Source organism: Chrysochloris asiatica, unplaced genomic scaffold (assembly GCF_000296735.1).
Source record: "Chrysochloris asiatica unplaced genomic scaffold, ChrAsi1.0 scaffold00367, whole genome shotgun sequence".
NCBI classification, from domain to species: Eukaryota; Metazoa; Chordata; class Mammalia; order Afrosoricida; family Chrysochloridae; genus Chrysochloris; species Chrysochloris asiatica.
In genome coordinates this window covers 840,215-861,200 of record NW_006408885.1, presented here as the reverse complement: position 1 = coordinate 861,200, position 20,986 = coordinate 840,215, and the positions used below count along the sequence as shown (strand labels likewise).

Here is a 20,986-nt window from a genome sequence, read left to right as displayed (position 1 = left end):
CCCTCCTCGTGAACCAAACACTCGTGAACCAAGTTCAATTGTCGAGGACAGTCCCCGACAATTCCAGAATACTTAATTGTACTCATGAGGAATCTGTACATAGACCAAGAGACAGTCTTTCAAACAGAACAAGGGAACACTAAATGGTTTAAAATCAGGAAAAGTGTGTGTCAAGCTTGTATCCTTTCACCATACTTATTCAGTCTGTATGCTGAGCAAATAATCTGAGAAACTGGGTTAGATGAAGAAGAATGTGGAATCAGGATTGGAGGAAGACTCATTAGCAATCTCTTTAATGCAGATGACAAAACCTTGCTTGCTGAAAGTGAAGAATGATTTAAAATACTTAACTCATGAAGCTCAAAGATCACAGCCTTCTGTATGGGTTGCACCTCAATGTAAAGAAAACAAAAATCCTTACCACTGGACCAATAAACAACATCATGATAAATGGAGGAAAGCCTTAAGTTTGATTGGAACCCTCTTCAACACTCATGGAAGTTGAGCAATAAAGAAATTAAATGACGTTTTGCATTAGCAAATCTGCTGTACAAGACCTCTTTAAAGGGAGGGTCTGAGAGGTGTGAGGGCCTTTAGAAGATTGGGTTGGGAGAGGGTCAGCGGTCTCATTAATCCTTCCCAAGTATACTGCTGAGTAAGTCGTGCAGAGAGGGGGGGAAACTGAGGCTGGGGCAGACCCAGCCTGGCCACTTCTGAGTGATTGTCAGAAAGCAGAGTCCCATCACAGCACCAGACTGTCCACACAGGGCCTGGGAAGCAATTCCTGGGACCTCGCTTCTGCCTAGAGATTCTCCTTCACAGGAAGGACTCCTGGGAAGGTCACAGGTTGATCTGCATCTCTGCTCAGGTTGCCCTCAGGCAAGGACTTCTGGGAGCACCCACCATTGTCTCATTTTAGTGATGAAAGCTGCACCAATCTGAGGTTTGGAGCTTTGAATCCAAGCCAGCCAACAGAGCTTTAGGGCTCATAAAAATATCAAGAATCCTTTCAGTGTTTCTGGCGCTGATGCAGTCTTAGTTTCCATCAAAGTGGGGTACTTTGTGTTTTTTGCCTGTAGCTATCTAAACAATATTGCTAAAGTATTTAACACGTCTGAGTGAGGAGCCAGGCATTTCTAGTCCATTTCTAGTAAAAAGTCAAATTTGGCAGTAGTAATGAAAGGATCCTGGTGTGGCCCTGTAGAATAAGCACTGGACTTCTGACCTCAAGGCCAGCAGTTCAAACCCACCATGCTCCTTGGAAACCTTGTGCAGGGTTGCTATGAGTCAGAACCAACTCCAGGCAGTAACAACAATGGAAGAGTCATTGCCCATAGCAACAGTGAATACAGTGGTTTTCAAACTGCAGCTGCCCCTTCTAGGTTATTGTAAAATCAGTTTAGGGATTGTAATCACTATTTTTCAGAGTGAGATTGAAGCAGCTTTATTTGTTGTTAGGTATCGTCGAGTCGGTTCTGACTCATAGCAACCCTTTATAGAGTTTCCAAGGCTTTAACTCTGTACGAATAGAAAGCCTCATTTTCTCTGGAGGAGTGGCTGGTAGGCTTGAACCACCTGCCTTGTGGTTTGCAGTCCAGTGTTTAGGAAAGGCAATATTAGAGCCCATGTAGAAAGGCTGAATCTTGTTCATTCACAGTTGTGGAGGGCGATGGTATGTGTGTCCTCGGGTCTTGTGCTGACGCAGATATTGCTTGCTATGACTTACAATCGAAACTTTTCTTTAGAGTTCCTTCTTGGTACAGCCTCTGAGCAGCATCTGTATGCTATTAAGTGCTGTTTACATGGGGATAACAACTCACAGAAACCAGTACAAACACAGACACACCGTAGGGGGCCTGGGATGAGAACCTGAGGTCTCTAGGTAGGACAGATCAGGTTCTGAATGGGGTACAGGCAAATCGAGTCAGAGAAGGGAGGTGCTTGGAGCATCATGGAGGCCTCAAGATGCTTGGCTTGAAGCCCTCTGCCTTTCTCACTCCTCCCTCCCCGCAGCTGGCACTGAAGAATGCCCTTCGATACTTCCCCCCAGATGCCCAGGAGCGCCTGGCTCCTGAATTCGCTGAGGAGCTGCGTCTGTATGGGCACATCTACATGTACCGGTTCTGCCCCAACATTGAAATGAAGTGAGTACTGGAATCCTAGTGTGGTGCTGGATTGCAAGGTCACAAGATCATCAAGTGGGGACACAGATTTGGAGGTGTGGGAAAGCTCCTGGGAGAGTTCTTGGCATCCAGGGATCCTGGAGAGTCAGCAGTGGGAGGGAACGCCAATCTTGTGTCCCCAGGAGGAGCATGGAGGTAGAGTACTGAGTTGTTGTTGTCAAGTGCCATTGTATCAGTTCTGACTCATAGTGACCCTGTATAGGGTTTCCAAGGAGCAGCTGGTGTGTTGCCTTTTAAAGGAGCAGGGGCGGGGTGGAATTCAGACATTGTATTGTCAGTTGCTGGGGTCTGTTGCTAAGAACTGACCTTGGTCCCCAGGCCTGGCATGAAGATAGAGATAAATGTTCTCAGATTCATCCCTCTGGCCTGGCCCACTTTATCCTGTTCAGTCCCATGCAATAAGAAGCCAAATTGTCTACCAAATCCATTTCTAACTACCAATGTCATGTTGTCCTGCGCAAGAGTGAGGAAAACTTGAGAGAGCTCTGCTGGTGTCTCCAAATACCTGCCTGGTGCATCCACACTGTGAGGTGCTGTGCGCTGCCCCATTCCTGATTTCTGATCTACTAGGGCTGGGTGGGCCATGAGATCTGTACTTCCAACCATTCCCAGATAACGTGGTTGCTCCCAGGATCTCACTTTGAGAATTTTGTTCTTGAGTGTGCCGGAAGCCCAGACTGGATTTGGAAAGTCCTAGAGAAATAGTCTCCCAACAAAGGAGAAGTTGCACCCCTCATTCATGTCTGTGCTCCAAGTCTGGTACTCACAGTAAAACTGGTGCCCGAGGAGTGTTTCCTGATGAATGAAAAAAATAAATGAGTAAAATCCATCCAGATAGGAAGACTCCCAGGAAGTGGACCTCAGCTATGCTTCCAAATTCACTTTCTTACTATTGGTTCCTGCCCAGTAAAGAGGGAGGGAGGGACAACAGGGTGGCTGGGCTCCCATCTCCCAAAGTGTGGGAGAGAAAAGCAATGCCTGAGCCTCAGATGGGATTGGCCTTGGCCTTGGCCTTAGTGGATCGGGAACCCCTCCAGCTGTGGGATCCTGAGCGAGTTCTTGCTGCCCGCACCAGTGTGGTGAGATGGTACGGTGAGGCCAGCGTGGGCCTTGAGTGTGAGGCAGAAAGGAGCTGTCACTCTGATTGCAGGGCCTACCCTATTGACCAGTACCCGTGCCGGACCAAGGCAGCGGCAGCCATCATGCACATGATCATGAACAACCTGGACCCAGCCGTGGCCCAGGTAACAGCCCTGAACTGAGCCTTTGACTAGCTCCCAAGACAGCACCCGGCCCAGCATTGTCTGATAGAAACATAACAGGAGAAACACATGTCATTTTTCCTAGCTTTTGATGTTTAAAATGATGGTTTCATAGGAAGTTGCAGAGATAGGGCAGAGTGCTCCTGTGTGGCCTGCTTCCCGTTTTTCTAGTGGCTGCATCTTCCATAGTTTGGGTGCATCAACAAAAACAGGACTTTGATGTTGGTCCATGAATAATACATGCAATTTTGAATTTTCTAAAAGCCACATGGAAAGCAAAATGAAGCAGATGAAACTAATCCTAATCATATATTTTATGTAACCCAGTATAGCCAAAATATGATCCTTTTAATACATAGTCAATGTAGAAACCATTCATGAGACACTGCACATTCTTTTTTCACACTATGCCTCTGAAGTCTGGAGGTAGGGGTACTTTATACTTAGACACTTCTCGATTCACACCAGCCTTGATCAAAGTGCTCAGTGGCCCCCATGAACAAGTGCCCCTAGTCTGAATCATTAGTTCTGCCCCCATGGGCCTGTTGTGGGCATTCTGCAAGAGCCTGGCTTTGAGTCAAATGCCAGTGTTGGAAAAAGGGGAACCTTTGGAGGCTAGCTCCCAAAATTCCTTGAGGTCAGTATGTTTAAGATTGTAACAATTTTGCCCACTGGTGAAAATCTTTGTCCTGACTCTGATGCTGGTCTCAGTCTGACTGCTAACTCTAGCCAAGGCTGAGAGCCCAAGTTGACACAAGCCCCAGCTCTGGTCTTAACCTTGACCTGAGCACTTTTCACAGTTACAGACTGCACCAGTCCCTCCCACCCCCCCGGCTCTGTGGAACTCGCCCCTGCCCGTCTCACAGAACATGTGTTCTCTCCAGTTTCCCCAGGAACTCGTGACCTATGGAGGAAATGGACAGGTGCTCAACAACTGGGCTCAGGTAAGGTGACTGTGTGGCTTCACCCACCCCCATCAGTCTTGTTGTGCGCTGTTAGGTGCTGTTGAGTTGGTTCCAACTCATAGCGACCCTATTTACAACAGAACAAAATACTGTCCGACCCTGTGTCATTCTCCCAATTGTTGTTTGAGCCCATTATTGTTGCCACTGTATCAGTCCATCTCATTGAAAGTCTTCCTCTTTTTCTCTGTCCCTCCACTATACCAAGCATGATGTCCTATTCCAGGGACTGGTCCTTCCTGACAACATGCCCAAAATACGAGCGATAAAGTCTTGCCATCTTCGCTTCTAAGGCGCTGTCAGACTGTATACTTCTTCTGTTTGTTCTTCTGGCAGTCCATGGTACATTCAGTATTCTTCACCAACACCATCATTCAAGTGCATCAATTCTTCTATGGTCTTCCTTATTCATTATCCAGCTTTCACAGTTACATGTTGTTATTAAGTGCCTTTAAATTGGTTGTCACTCATAGCAACACTGTAGAGTGTTTCCAAGGCTTTAAATCTTCATAGGAAAAGAAAGCCTCATCTTTCTCCCACGGAATGGCTGGGGAACTCAAACTGTGGAACTTGTGGTTCGCAGGCAGTCTAGTGCTTATTGGATGGAGCCACTGCACTCCCACATGTATATGAAACGATTGAAAATACCCTGGATTGGGTCAGGCACACATCATTTGATTTCCTGACTGCTGCTTCTATGAGTGTTGATTGTGGATTCAAGTAAAGTGAAATCTTTGACAACTTTAGTCTTTTCTTCATTTATCATGATGTTATTTATTAGTCCAGTTGTGAGGATTTTTGTTTTCTTACATTAGGTGTAGCCATACTGAAGGCTGTAGTCTTTGATCTTCATCAGTAAGTACTTCAAGTCCTCTTCATTCCTGCAAGCAAGGTTGTATCAGCTGCATATTACAAGCTGTTAACGAGTCCTCTTTCAATCCTTATGCTACGTTCTACATCTAATCCAGCTTCTCAGATTATTTGCCCAGCCTACGCACTGAATAAATATTATAAAAAGATACCATCCTGGTGCACACCTTTCTTGATTTAAAAATGTTCAGTATCCCCTTGTTCTGTTTGAAAGATGGCCTCTTGGTCAATGAATAGGTTTCTCATGAGCACAGTTGAGTGTTCTGGAATTCCCATTCTTCTCAATGTTATCTGTAGTTTGTTATGATCCACTCAGTCAAATGCCTTTGCATAGTCAATAAAACACAAGTAGCATCTTTCTGGTATTCTCTGCTTTTAATTAAGATCCATCTGATATCAATAGTAATAGCCCTAAATTCATATCCTCTTCTGAATCCAGCTTAAATTTCTGGCAGTTCCATGTCGATGTACTGCTGTAACCTTTTTAAATTATCTTCAGCAAAATTGTATTTGCATGTGATATTAATGATATTGTTCAATGATTTCCACATTCTGTTGGGTCGCCGTTCTTTGGAATGGGCACAAATGTGGGTTGATCCCAACTGTTTGGTCAGGTTAAGGTTAGGGTTGTTGTCATTGTTGTTGTCAAGTGCTGTTGAGTTGGTTCCAACTCATAGTGACCCTGTATAGGGTTTTCGAGGAGCTGCTGGTGGGTTTGAACTGCCAACCTCATGGCTAGCAATTCATTGCTTATCTTACAGCTCCACACCACGGCTCTAGGGGTAGGGCTATTGTTGCTGTTGTTAAGTGCTGTTGAGTTTGTTCCGATTTACAGCGACCCTGTATAGGGTTTCTGAGGAACAGCTGGTGAGTTTGAATGGTAAATTTGTGATTTAAATAGACCTTGAGGTCCAGTGCTTATCATACAGCACCACACCAGGATTTCAGGGTTAGGTCTTCCGAATTTCTTGACATACACAAGTGAGCGCCTCCAGTACTGCATCAGTTTCCTGAAATATCTCTATTTGTATTCTGTCAGTTCTTAAGTCTTGTTTTTCACCAGGGCCTTAGTGTAGCTTCAGCTTCTTCCTCAGGACCATTGGTTCCTGATCAATACTACCTCTTGAAATGGTTGAACATCGACCGCTTCTTTTTGGTACTGTGACTCTGAGTATTCTTTCCATCTTCTTTTGATGCTTTCTTCATCCTTCAGTATTTTGCTTCTGTCGTTGTCGGGGGCTGTCTAGTCGGTTCTGACTCAAAGCAACCCTGTGCACAACAGAACAAAACCCTGCCCACTCCTGAGCCATCTTCACAACTATTGTTACATTTGAGCCCATGGCTGCTACCATTGTGTCAATCCATCTTGTTAGGGGTCTTTCTCTTTTTCACTGACCCTCCACTTTACCAAGTATGATGTCCTTCTCCAGGGAATGGGCACTCCTGATAACATGTTTGAAGCATGAGAGACGAAGTCTCACTATCATATCTTCTAAGGAGCATTCTGGCTGTACCTCTTCCAACACACATTTGTTTGTTCTTCTGGCATAATAGTCTCCAACAGCATAATTCAAATTCATGATTCTTCTATGGTCTTCCTTATCCATTGTCCAACATTCACTTTCATGAGGAGATTGAAAATACCATGGCTTGGGTCAGGTACACCTTATCCTTAAATGGATATCTTTGCTCTTTAATACTTTAAAGAGGTCTTTTGCAGAAGATTTGCCTAATGGAATACATTGCTTGACTTCTTGACTGCTGCTTCTATGAATCTTGATTGTGGATCCAAGCAAAATGAAGTCTGACCATTTCAATTTCCTCCATGTATCATGATGTTATTTATTGATCCGGTTACAGGGAGGACTTTCATTTTCTTTGCACTCAGGTGCAAGCCATACTTTGACCTTTATCAGTGAGTATTTAAGATCCTTTTCACTTCCAGCAAGCAAGGTTGTATATAATCCAGATTCTCGGATCATTTGCGCAGCCTACAGATTGAACAAGTGTGGTAAAAGGATATAACCCATGGAATCTTTCAATATTGTAACTCAAAGGCTTTAACTTTTCTTCAGTTCCTTCAGCTTGAGAAATGCTGGGTGTGTTCTTCTCTTTTAGTTTTCTGACTTTAGGTCTTTACACATTTCTTTATTGTACTTGACTGTCTTCTCAAGCTGCCCTTTGACATTTTTCTATTCAGTCCTACCTCCTTTACATTGCTCAGACCTAAAAGGAGCTCACAAATCTATGGCTTTGCAACTTGGCTTGTTGCCTGCAGTTCCATCATTAGACCTTTTTTGGAATGCTAATGGTTATAGAAATGGGCAGAAGCCATGTAATTGGAGGGTTCAGGAGCCACTGGAAAGTTCTCAGGTAGATGGAGGGGTGAGGTCTGTGAAGTGCTCTCTAGTACCTGAGAATGGGGCTCACTCCAACAGAACCTTCTTTTTTTACCTCCTCTAGTTCTGGCTGGTTATGTCCTACTTGTCGCAGATGACAGAGGAGCAGACCCTGGTCATGTACAGTGGACATCCTCTGGGCCTTTTCCCCAGCAGCCCTGATGCTCCACGACTGGTCATTACCAATGGGATGGTGAGTCCAGAGGCAGCAGGCCTGACTTGGGTTCCTCTGGCAATAGGTGGGCTAGGCAACAGGGAAATTTTGGGGCAAGGAGGAGGGCCATGAGCCCCCACACTCCCCACCCCTCACCTATTCTCATCCCTTTTTTCTAGGTCATTCCCAACTATTCCAGCAGGCCAATGTATGAGAAACTCTTTGGCTTGGGGGTCACAATGTAAGTCACTATTTCAGTTTTTATAATAGTTGTTTCCCCTTAATCATGTTTTGTAACAATAATGTAACAATATTAAATACAATTTTAGAAAAATGCTCACAGTTTCCTCACTGTAGCATAATTAATTTCATTTTTCCATATTCCATACTCATTTTTATGCATATGCCTGTAAGTTGTATATATGTTTCAGAAACCACATCCAAGGTGGCTATGAGTCAGAACTGACTCAATGACACTTAACAAAAACAACATACTTGCTTTATCAACATGTCTACCATCCCTCTATTTATCCATGGATACAGCTTACTTTTGGTTGCATTGCAAAGTCTGCAAATATATGGACTTGAACTCAAAATTTGTTTATAGAGTTTTTTCTTTTGAGGTAGAAATGACATGTAATGAAATGCACAAGTCTTCAGTATACCTTTTGCTGTGTTTTGATAAACACATACTTACTTGTGCAACCTGAACCTCTGTCAAAATACAGAAACCTACCACTGTACACTGAGCAAATAATCTGAGAAACTGGATTATATGAAGAAGAACGTGACATCAGGATTGGAGGAAGGTTCATTAACAACCTGCAATATGCAGATGATACAACCTTGCTTTCTGAAAGTGAAGAGGACTTAAAATACTTTTAGATGAAGATCAAAGACCATAGCCTTCAATATGGGTTACACCTCAATGTAAAGAAACCAAAAATCCTCACCACTGGACAATAAATAACATCGATATAAGTGGAGAAAAGATGGAAGTTGTCAAATTTCCATCAAAGACTTCTTTTGCTTGGACCCACTATCAACACTCATGGAAGCAATGGTCAGGAAATAAACAACATATAGTATTAGGCAGATCTGCTGCACAAGACCTCTTTAAAGTGTTGAAGAGCAAAAATGTCAGTTTGAGGACTAAGGTGTGCCTGACCCAAGTCATGGTATTTTCAGTAGTTTCATCTGCATGTGAAAGTTGGACAATGAATAAGGAAGACTGTAGAAGAATTGATGCATTTGAGTTATGGTGTTGGAGAAGAATATTAAAAGTACCATGGACTGCTAGAAGAACAAATTTGTGTTGGAAGAAGTACCAGGATACTCCTTAGAAGCCAGGATGGCTGGACTTTCTCCCTTATACTTTGGACATATTTTCAGGAGGAAACAGTCCCTGGAGAAGGACACCATTCTTGGTAAAGTGGAGGGTCAGTGAAAGAGAGGAAGATGGATTGGCATGGTGAAAGCAACAGTGGACTCAAGTTTAGCAAGGATTATGAGAAGGTCTCAGGACCAGTCAGTGTTTCATTCTATTACATAGAGGCTATCTTGTTTAATCTCATGTGCAGTCTTCTGAAATAGTACTCTTAATGACCCATTTTGTGTAGAAAGAAGCAGACACTTAGAAACCCAAGTACTTTTTTTGTCATAAGAAGTCTCGACATCTACTCTGTATACTTAGCAGTGAGAACTGCCGTAGCGTCAGGGGCATTATTTGAGTTCTGTCTCCACCACTTTGTAGCTGTGACATGATGCTTCGTTTCCATAGACAAGGGATTAGAGTTTAAAGAGGGTGGAGCTGTAGGAATCAGACCTAATCTGGCAGCAGATCCTGTGGGTTTGCATGTGTTGAATGGCAGTCTGCTAATGAAAAGATACAAATTGCCAGTGGAAACAGGAAAATCTTTAGATTCACGAGCATAAGTGATCTGAGAAATACTAATTAAAACAAAACCTTTTCATTATCAGGCTGATAAAAATGAAAATGTTGGTGAGGATATGGGGAAACATGCATCATAGATCATTAGTGAGGTCCTGGTGGGGTGCTGTGGGTTAATGTGCTAGACTGTGAAGCTGGTTTGAACCACAAGGTCAGTGGTTCAAGTTCCCCAGCTGCACCCCAGAAACCCTATACAGGGTTGCTATGACTCGGAACCAACTCCACAGTACACCACCACCACCACCTGTCTAGAAGCCTCCTTCTTCCTAGTCCAATTTATCTGACATTTCCTTTCCTTGTAGGGTCCCACCTAAATCAATTCATTCAGTTACATGCCCAGGCAAACAAACTTTTTCTTTCTGGAATTTACCAAATTTATATTTATTTATTCATTTTTGAAATTATGTGTTTACTATACTTCCTTGCTAAATGGTAAACTCCCTTAGTCTAGTGGCTGTATTGAATGCCTTCATGACTTGACGGCACTTAATAATCCTGAAGAGAGGAATATTATTTGGTGGTGGTGGAGGGATAGTGTTTGATACTGAAGTCTGTATAAGCACCCCACAACCCTTATGTTCAGGGGCCAAAACAAGCCGCAGAAATAGTACCTCAAGTGTGAGGACGCTGAAATAATAACAACCCTTCTCATAAGACAATGCTCTAAAGTTCATTCATTGAAACACAAAGTACACAGATCTTAAATATGCAGCTCCATGAATAGTGACAAATGTTACACTCTTGCAGCCACCACCCACCTCCTCTGTCTCCTTTGATCCCCTGCAGTAGAGAAACAACCAAAAAAATACAGTTGTCAAGGAGTAGACTGTGTGTCAGAGTAGAATTGTGCTCCGTGGGGTCTTTAGTGTCCGATTTACCGGAAGTAGATTACCGGTCTTTCTTCCAGGTTGTCTCTGGGTGGACTGAAACTCCAATCTTAGACTTAGCAGTCAAGCACGTTAATCGTTTGTACCGCCCAGAGACTCCCTTGCAGTCATAGACCAGCACATGGAGTGTGTTCACATGACATACAGATGGCATCCCACATGTATACTCCTTCCCACCTGGCTTCTTCACTCCCCACCTATGTTACATGTATCAGCAGCTTGCTTTTCTTCATAAGGTGGTCAACAAAGCAAAAGTGGAACAGATCCGAATTTGTAAAATATGGGTGAACTAAAACAGTAATGGAATGGGAAGAATTGCTAGCAGATGGTTTGCTAGAAACTTAATCTCTCTCTTAGAAACAAGGGCTTCGTGCATGTTGCGTAGCAACCAAATCTCTTGATGGGAGAGTTTGAAACAATGGTACCAAGCTTAAAGAAGGCAGCTGACCATGCTGCTTTGAACGTGTATCCTTCTCCATAGTCCTGCATTAATCTACTGTCACAAATCAGGCTCCCAGAGGGCTCACTATGCCTCTTCTGAGTCTCCCACTCTGTAATTTTCCCCCTCGTTCATAGTACACACTGTGCACATCAACGGCAATTTTCTCATCACCTCCCCTACACGGACATACACATGTTAAGTGGAATTGCTGGGCTGAAACATTTGTGCATGTTCAACTTCAGTTGTTGTTAATGCCATTGAGTAAGTTCTGACTCATAGCGATCCTGTAGAGGATTTCTAGGAAGCAGCTGGTGGGTTTGAACTGCTGACCTGTGGTTAGCAGTCCAGTTGTTATCCTACAGCGCTACACTAGGACTTTAGTAGCTAGATAGTTCCCAAATTGATTTTTACCAATTACACTATAGTATTTAAGAGAGAGAAAAAAAAAAAATCTGTAAAAGCTCTGGAGGCAGGGGCCGAGAATGGAAGACAGTAATTATATTTGTATGTGTTTTTTTTCTTTTTATAAGAGAGACTGTATTAATATGTGTTAAATAAGTAAAGAGGAATTTAAAAACCATTAAGTAGGTAGCTGTAGGGAACTACATTTGGTGTTGGGCTCGCTCACATTCCTTTTGCCCTCTCTGTGGTTCGCAGGTATGGCCAGATGACGGCGGGCAGCTACTGCTACATAGGTCCCCAAGGAATTGTCCATGGCACCGTGGTAAGAGGCAGGGGGCCACACCTTGTTGCTGGGGTGGGCCCTGGCCACAGGGGTGGGAGGTGGGCACTCCTAGCCTTCTCTCTCCTTAGCTCACCTTGTTGAATGCTGGGCGCCGATACCTGGGTGTTGAGGACTTGACTGGGAAGGTCTTTGTCACCTCTGGGCTTGGTGGAATGAGCGGGGCGCAGGCCAAGGCTGCAGTCATCGTGGGGTGCATTGGGGTGATAGCAGAGGTAAGCCTGGGCTGAGGTCCTGATCTTTGCTCTTTGTCTGCCTCCCTCTTTCCTCTTTGTATAGTGTGCTCATCCCACATTTTCTTCCCAACTCACTCCACACCTGCTTTTCTTCTCTCCCTCCACTCACATCCTGCCGCTGTCACTGCCTTTCTTGTCTTCCCTCCGCTGCCATTTTTCCTACATCAGCAGTGTCAAAGCCAACATTGTTAGAGACTCTTGGGATTTTCTCATGGATACAAAATGACTGCCCCACATTCAAGGCAGAAAGACGGAGAGGGGAGGGACCAGCTGTGCCTGACTTTTTTCACATGAAGGAACTATCTCAGAAACCCCTCCAGTTAATACCTTCTTTTAGCTCACTGATCAGTACTGGATCAAATAGATGTTCTTATCTGCACAGGAAGCTGCAAGCTGTGGGAAGGATTGTCTTGATTTCTTCCCCCATTTGATTCAGCTCCTGGGGCTTTGCAGCGTCCCCGGACAAAATCTGGGTTCTGTTGATAAGAAAGGCAGGAGAGAGAAGAAAAACTGACAAGGGTTGCCCTGATGGATGTGGGAGGTGACAGCTTACCAGCTGAAAGGGAGACCCCCAGGGGATGCGTAACCAGTTATCCTATGCTTTGCTGTCCCAGGTGGATAAAGCAGCCCTCATGAAGCGCCACAAACAAGGCTGGTTGATGGAGGTGACTGACAGTCTAGATCACTGCATCCAGAGAATCAGGTACAGCTGCAGGCTCAGATGGAGGCCAGACAATTGAGTCTGTCCATCCTGGAGGAGGGCAGGAGCCAGGCAGCTCTGAGGGGCCCTGTAACTCAAGAGGTTTACAGTAGAAAGTATAGGAACTACAGGACTGGGGGGATCTTTTAAAATTCCTCTCTCTTGCTGGCTATTCCTGCTAGTGTGCAGAAAGCCACTAGATTTTATGTATTTGGTGGTCAGACAATGGGTCTACTAGATTCTTAGATTGTTCTCTTCATATACGAGAAACAGCTCCAACCTTTGCAAAGAATGTGTCCTCTTTTCTCCACTCTTATGGGCACAAAATTGGCGCTTATCGAGCTTTTCCTCAATGTGCCCCTGACAGGCTTAGCCACTTTGATCTTTCTCCCCAGTTAGGGTCTTGGGATGTCTGCACTCCTTCAACCATGTCCTGTCCCCTCCTGTTTAAAGTCTTTCCAGGCATTTTAGTCGAAACTTGGGAAAATGTCGCCACATGCTGCTGATTTGATGACACTTTGTGTGTGTGTGTGAAAAAGTATCTGTGCTTTGGTTGTAGAATTTATTTCAATCAGCTTTTACAAAAGACAAATGTTGATGGCGCTTTTAAAGCATTCTCTCAATCATTTTATTTTAAGGAGCAGAGACTGTTCTGTTGGTGGCAAATGTGTTAGTGCCATAGTTCTCAACCCTGGCTACAGTTAGAATCACCAAGGAGCCTTAAACCTGTTTTTTTATGTGCACGTTTTCAAAAACATATAATTTAAAAATACTACAATGAACTCCCAAGTATCCCCATTACGCAGATCAGATACTATTCTGACATTGATGTTGTTAAGTGCAGTCGAGTCAGTTCTGACGGTTTCTGAGGAGTGACTGGTAGGTTTGAATCACAGACCTTGTTGTTAGTAGTCCAGTGCTTATTCTACAGTGCCACACCAGGACTCCATCCATAGATCTTTCTAAAATACCAATTTGATCACATTGTACCAAAACTCATTTGAAACTTTCAGGTAATGCCAGATTAATTATAGAAGAATTTCCAGATTCCTTGTGTGGCATTGAAGCCTTTGCCGATTGGGAGTCTGTTTATGTTCATGTATTTAGCATCCTGACTATACTCCTCCTGGCCCCGTACACCCACTTCTGATTACTCTGATGTTTTTGCCATCTCTAAATATCCCCTTCCATTTGCTTCCTCCTCCTGTTGCCCACATAAAGTAAATTCCTGCTGACACACACACATGTATGCACACAAACATATATGCATGTGCACAGATGTGTGCACACCATACACACATACTTGCATATACACGCAAACATGTACACACCTGCATATGTACATATACACAGTTGTTGTTAAGTGCTGTTGAGTTGGTTCTGACTCATCAAGTGACCCTATAAAACCTATAGGGTTTCCCAGGAGTGGCTGGTGAGTTTGAACTGCCAACCTTGTGGTTTAAACCCACTGGTAGTCCAGTGCCACACCAGGACTCCTACATACACACAGAGAGAGAACAAAATCAGTTCAATTAGATTTAACCAACTGCCTTAAGAAAAGTCTCTTGTCATTTCTGATACCTGAGCGTGCACAACACAACTGAGAATGGAATGAACCTCTCAAGGCCTTGTAGTTCCCTCTCTGGTGCTGCAAATGCAATTCAGTTCTCCTTCCTCCAAACACTTCAAGGTTCAAACTGCCTCGCTCATTGCTTTGTGATTACGTGTTGCCGCTTGTTGATTTTCCTGCTGTATTAACTTTGAGCATTAGGGAGAAAGGAGCACACTGGTCCCCTCTGACACATGCTCAGTTGTGGACAGCTTTCTGGAATGGAAAAACCTCCATTTCTGAACCAATGCCTACTTACTGTTGCTTTGTGATGCCTGCAAATACTCATAAAGGCTGTTATTAATTCAGACCTTCATTCTTCCAAAACATGCTTTGATTTTTCTTGTTCCTTAGCTTTCCAAATACTTTTTAGAGTCATCTTTATTGAATTCTCTAATTTTCACGATTTTAGTGAATCTAGCACAATCCCCACCGGAGTCTTAAACACAATAGCTCCAGTTCCAGAGTCCCCTTGGGGATAATCATTACCATCTGTCCCCTGCCCCGTTTATAGTGTGTATCTCTTGACATAGATCCTACATTCACACAGAAGGTTTGGAGAGTCTGTTTGGGACTTTCATATTTTTGTCACTTTGTGCTGACCTTATGTTGGTGGGAATGGGGGTTTGTCCCTGGGCCCTTGTGGACAGATATGACAGGGCTGTCCTGGCTGCCTTTGTACCCTTTAGGGAAGCGAGGAAAAAGAAGGAGGTGCTCAGCCTTGGCTACCATGGCAACGTGGTGACTCTTTGGTGAGTGGGGGTAAAGGGTGGGAGTGGCAGCCTCAGAGACCCCAGGTGACCCTCTCCAACACAGGCCCTGAGGCTGGCCAGGAGCTTCTGCCTTGCAGGGGCAAGGTTCCTTCCTCTCTGCTACCCAGCAGCCTTCTTGGTAGTGCTCTTTCTAGGAGAAAGCCAAATTGGACTCCAGCCCTGGGTGCTGACCATGGGTTGGCAAATATGCTAGGCATGTTCATCAATCCCTGACCTGGGGCTCAAGGCCTTCCCTCCCCAGGACTAACTGCCCATGTCTTCCCCAGGGAGCGCCTGGTACATGAGCTACAAACAACAGGAGAGCTCCTGGTAGACCTTGGGTCCGACCAGACTTCCTGTCACAATCCCTTCAACGGTGGCTACTACCCTGTGCAGCTTGGCTTCTTGGAGGCCCAGAGCCTCCTGGCCTCTAACCCTGTGACATTCAAGGACCTGGTGCAGGAGAGGTACTGTGGCTAGGCTGGTGTGTGTGTGTGTGTGTGTGTGTGTGTGTGTGTGTGTGTGAGACACACACAGTGGGGTGGGGCAACCCTCCTTGCTCACTATGGCGTGAGCATGGTTCTCCAATCACCAACTATGCAATCTTGGGCAAAACCCTCAACCTCTCTGAGCCTCTCTCTGTTCCTCTGTCAGACGAGAGTCATGAAAATACAGCCCTTCATGGGAATATTTTGTTTGTTTGTTAAAGTGCCATCAAGCCAGTTCTGACTCATAGTGACTCTACCTAGGGTTTCCAAGGAGCGGCTAGTAGGTTTGAACCACTGACCTTGCAGTTAGCAGTCCAGTACTTATCCTACAGCACCACACCAGGACTCCTCATGGGAATGTTAGGGACAAAGAGAAAGGATGTTTATAAAATGCCCAGTGCAACTGGTGCTCAGTGACTTGGGGTGGTGTCAGGAGTCACCAGTCTGAGAAAGTCTTTGATCAGTTTATTTGTTTGTCAGTGAATGTGTATGGGGGGCTGTCAGTTGGTCTGGAAGGGCATTACAGCTCTAAGGAGACAGCAGAATGAGAAGCCATGGAGGCAGAAATGAGGAGGTGAGAGGACAGGAGGCTGCAGGGGCATGAGCTGACAGATCTTTTCCTTACAGCTTGAGGAGGCAGGTCTCAGCCATCAACAGACTGGCACAAGAGAACTTCTTCTTTTGGGACTACGGCAACGCCTTCCTCTTGGAGGCCCAGAGAGCAGGTGAGAGGAGCTGGTGGCAGGGAGCATGGAGTCGCCAACTCTCGGCAGCCTCCTTCTCTGTGCCCAGGCTCACGCAGACCTAGGGTGATGAGCTTGCTGGCTTCACTTGCTTCTGCCGGGGTTTTCTGGGAGTCATCCTGACAGGTGGTTTGGCCCCTCTGGGCCTCAGTTTCTTCATCTGCTTTAGGAACATAAAGCACCGGAGAGAGAGCAGGTTTGCGCCTTATTTTTTTATGACAGAAATTTCTTTTTGTAAAACAGACAATTCTTTCACAAAATATAACATTCAAAAGGCACAAACAGATGAACAGGGATCAGTCTCCCTTCCAGCCTGTCTTCTGCACCCCATTCCCTCTAGGAGGGTTTCCAAGTGTCCAGCATGAGAATGGTTTGTTAGTGTGGGAAATCTTGCACCTACCCCCCTTTCCCATCACCCCCCCCCCATCCCAAACAAGTGGCAGTGTAGTGCTCGAGGCTCTATGCCTGTCTTTTTTCTCTTCTTATATGGTTCAAACCCATCAGTCTCTCCCCGGAAACCCTTTACAGGGTCGCTGTGAGTTGGAACCGACTCGATGGCACTTAACAATAAAACAATACTTGAAAAGGAATCCTGGTATGGCGCTGTAGGATAAGCACTGGACCACAAAGTCAGTTTGAACATCAAGGTCAGCGGTTCAAACTCACCAGCAGCTCCTTGGAAACCCTATACAGGGTCGCTATGAGTTGAAACCAACTCAACAATACTTAACAACAACATACTTGAACAAGTCCATGAGGACCTTCCTGTCAGGACCAGAAGAGCTTCCCCAGCCCACTAAGCTTGCTGTTGGATATCAAACCTGTTTCCATGCGTGACTCCTGTGGCCTTGTGGTGATGGCCACAAGTGTCCTTACTGGTGGCCACTCATTCTGCCATCTGTGGTGTTTTGGTGAATTCACTTGAATATTCTGTCTGCAGGAGCTGATGTGGAGAAGAAAGGGGCCAATAAAACAGAATTTCGCTACCCTTCATATGTCCAGCACATTATGGGGTAAGTCAAGGAGTGGCTTCAGGGTTAAGGTGCCTAGTGCCACCCACCCCATCCAAGCCTGAGTTCTATTAGGTTGGGAAGCCTAATCCTTTGACCGTCACCAAGGGCATGCCCTGAAACCTGCTCAGGGTTCCAGAGAGTTAAGAGACTTTCCACCAAAAATGTAGGGGAAGAGAGACTGGAACATGTGAGAAACCTTCCTAGGAACTCCAGGACAGGCCCACAAGAGTCTGTATTGTGGTCACTCCTAAGGTGCACATCTGCCCACCCCTGAGGACTTGAGTCTTGCGACTAGTCGGGCAACGTTGGCTGATGCATGAGTGCCAGGTGCCCACGCAGCCTCTGAAGCCAACACGGGGGCAGGTGGGGAGGGCTAGCAGGAAGGAGGGGAAGGAATCCTGAAAGGGGTCTTGGGGTCAGAGGCTTGTTGTTGTTGTTGTTAAGTGTCATCAAGTCAGTTCCGACCCATAGCAACCCTGTATAGGGTTTCTAAGGAGTCGCTGGTGAGCTTGAACCAATGACCTTGCAGTGCAAACAGACTTTGCAGTCCAGCGCATTAACACCCCCCCCCCCCACACACACACACACAGTGCCTGAAGAGGGATTTGGACCTCCTGCAGTGGGCTGAGGAGCTGCTGAAGACATCCAGTGGTGGAGGGGGTGAAGAAGGGAGGGAGGTGCTTAATGGTTTAGAAGACTCACCAGTCTCTGATGTGCAGAAAGGGAATTGAAGTCAGAAAGACTCGACACTACATCACTATGTATTATGGAGTACATCGTGGGGCCAGCACAGGGATGGGCTAAATCACCAGGCTGTGGGCTGGGGACGGGTGGGGTCTTTCTGAGGAAGAGAATCCACAAAAGGAGGCACTGATCGATGCTGGGAGGGAGGGGACTGGAAGTCACAAAGGTCATTCAGTGAGCATGAAGGTTGGTCACCTATAGCAAACTGAATGAAGACCAAGTCCCCATATGTACTTCTTTCTTCCAAATACGTACTTTTAGTTGACAGATTTTTATGCTGTCTTTGTAACAGCAATTTAAGGAAATTTCTACTTGTCTATGTCCTAGCTCCCTGGCTGCAGCTAGAGATGGTGCAGGTGAGAGAGAACTGAGGGGGATGGAGAGGCAGAGAGAGGGGTATTCGGCAGGGAGAGGAGGACCGAAGGGGGCTGAGAGTTAGGAGAAACTGAGAGAAGGTCTGGAAGGGCAGGAAGAGGACAATCTTTTGAATGTAAAATGTGCAGAAATGTCTTAAAGAAAGAGTATGTGGTGAGATGCAGGCTTGCACACTCACCTTATAGGTACTCCTGTCCCCAGCTCAAGCTCACTAAAGGGGTAGAGTAGGTGTCCAGGGTGGGGTGACAGATGTAGGTACATATCAGCCAGGCCTGGGTTGGGGGACCTGCAGGAATCTATGTGGTGATTCGGGGTCCTTGGAGAGGGTAGACATAGTAGAGGAGAGAGGCAAGGGGCAGAGTTGCCCTATGGTCACCTGACCCTATTAGGCCTCTTGCTCCTCCTTACAGATCTGAAGCTTCCTGTCCAATTTAAGGGTTAGGGGTTATGCCAAGAAGTCTGGAGTCTGAAGTCCCACCCCACTACCGACTGTCACACCCTGTGCCCCCTGCCCCACTGGGACTGGGACTTGGCCTTTACTCTTATCTCTGGAGCTGCTGCCTTGAGACATGATGCTGGCCAGGCATGCCCAATGTGATAGGCTGTTTGTCTTTGCAGGGACATCTTCTCCCAGGGATTTGGGCCTTTCCGCTGGGTGTGCACGTCAGGGGATCCCCAGGACCTGGCTGTTACGGACCAGCTGGCCACATCTGTGCTGGAGGAGGCCATCACTAGTGGAGGTAAAGCAGTCGGGGTTGCTTATGAATGTGGTAGTCCCCCAGTCCTATCTCTATGGGGAGAGGCTCCTACCACAAACCCACCTGGCAGTTGTGGCAAATTCTGCCCAGGACCCCAGACCTAGGTGGTTTTGGGCATCAGTGGCCTACGCAAAGGAATTCTAATATTGAGGCAATATGGGAAATCGGGACTTCTGGTGTGGTGCTGTAGGATAAGCACTGGACTATGAACCTCAAAGTCAGAGATTCAAACCCTATATAGTATAGCTGTGAATTGGAACCAACTTGAGGGCACTTAAAAACAACCACAACATGGAAAACCTTAATCCCCAAATATTCTGAGCCTGTTGGCCAAAGTTTCCCATCGTCAACAGTTCTCAGTGGGTCCATCATGGTGCCTTTATGCTCCCATCACAATGTTCAGCATGGACCCCATCACATCCCATAATGCCCTCATCAGTTGCCTGCATGACCCTCATCATGGTACCATCTCAGCCCAATCCTAGCCCTCACCACAGCCACATTACACCCACATCATGGCCCCCATTACACTTACATCATGGTCTTCATCACAGGCCCCACTGTACTCCTATCGTGTCCCTGCAGGCATGTGAACAAGGGGCCTCAGGTGTATCCTGCTTTTGTGAGACTGTCTGCTAAGGCAGGGGCTTTCTTGTTGTGTTTTTGATGCCTACCATGCTGTTCATGTTTTTGTGTTAGAGCTTCTCTGTTTCATCTTGGATTTTGTTGACACAAAGTGTTGACCTTTCTTTTTGACCAGGATGAGTGTCGTCTCCCCACGTCTACATGACCATCCCCCGTTCTCATCTGCAGTCCGTTCTTGCCTAACGGATTTGGTGTTGCAATTGATTACCTGAGACAAGAAGGCAGTTAGTTTATGAAACGTCCTACGTCTGTCTAGCTCTTTTCCCACAATTGCTTTAAAGGGTTGGAAAGTCTGGGCTGGCCTTCTCCTCCACATCTCTTGTGAGCTGGTTGCTCCAAGTTCCCTGAGGTCAGTTTAACCCAGCTGCCAGCATTTTCTGTAGGTGGGTCAGTCCCAGGCACAGGGACTTAGGACAGGAGAACCAGATCAGAGGTCAAGGACAATCTCTATGGGAAGGCACAGGCTGGGGCAAGGCCCAGCAGGGAGAGACAGGTGTAGCTTAGGGCCTTCTCTGGGTGAACCTTGTATGATGCCTCTTGAGGTCTCCTCTGGCTCAAGAATAGTTTGTTCCCCTCCAAGGGCAACCCCTACCCTGTTACCCTGCTCCTGCCTCCAGTGAGTGCTGGTGGGTATTTTGCAGCCAGCTTCCAGGAAGAAGCCCTGGTTTGTTGTTCTTACTGATATACGTGATGTCACTGAACGTGGAGCTGGAGGGGACATGTGTGGCCACCATCACACATGTCTCCACTATGCACCTGTAGACAAAAGTGCTGTGAGAGCGTTCACATTCGCAGTGGAGTCAGAAACCATTAGAAGGTGAGGAGTTGCAAATGTTGACTTCACTTTTTGTTTCCATTCAAAACTTTCGACTTTGAATGGAGTGAGAGGTTTACAGTGCAGATCATCAGTTTCACATTCAACAAGGGATCACACATTTTGTTGCATCTCAATGATTGAAATTCCACTTTCTTCCTGTGTTTCATCTTTCTGTTCTACCCTCCTTCCCGTCCCCTCTGGACCTCATCCCCAGGTAAATAGCCCCCCCCCCGCCCCTTTTTAAAGTCTTTATT

At 45.9% G+C, this 20,986-nt stretch overlaps 1 protein-coding gene across 1 annotated transcript in view; it reads left to right on the top strand.

The window, feature by feature from the left end:
- UROC1 (urocanate hydratase 1) overlaps positions 1-20,986 on the top strand; it is a 59,380-nt gene that overhangs the window by 11,043 nt on the left and 27,351 nt on the right. Inside the window, exons 2-14 of the mRNA XM_006876222.1 lie at positions 2,014-2,144; positions 3,334-3,427; positions 4,330-4,389; positions 7,741-7,869; positions 8,010-8,071; positions 11,768-11,834; positions 11,924-12,067; positions 12,703-12,791; positions 15,087-15,149; positions 15,437-15,616; positions 16,265-16,362; positions 17,321-17,393; positions 19,131-19,252. Coding sequence (XP_006876284.1) covers positions 2,014-2,144; positions 3,334-3,427; positions 4,330-4,389; positions 7,741-7,869; positions 8,010-8,071; positions 11,768-11,834; positions 11,924-12,067; positions 12,703-12,791; positions 15,087-15,149; positions 15,437-15,616; positions 16,265-16,362; positions 17,321-17,393; positions 19,131-19,252 — 1,312 coding nt within the window. The remainder of the gene's footprint in view (positions 1-2,013; positions 2,145-3,333; positions 3,428-4,329; positions 4,390-7,740; positions 7,870-8,009; positions 8,072-11,767; positions 11,835-11,923; positions 12,068-12,702; positions 12,792-15,086; positions 15,150-15,436; positions 15,617-16,264; positions 16,363-17,320; positions 17,394-19,130; positions 19,253-20,986) is intronic.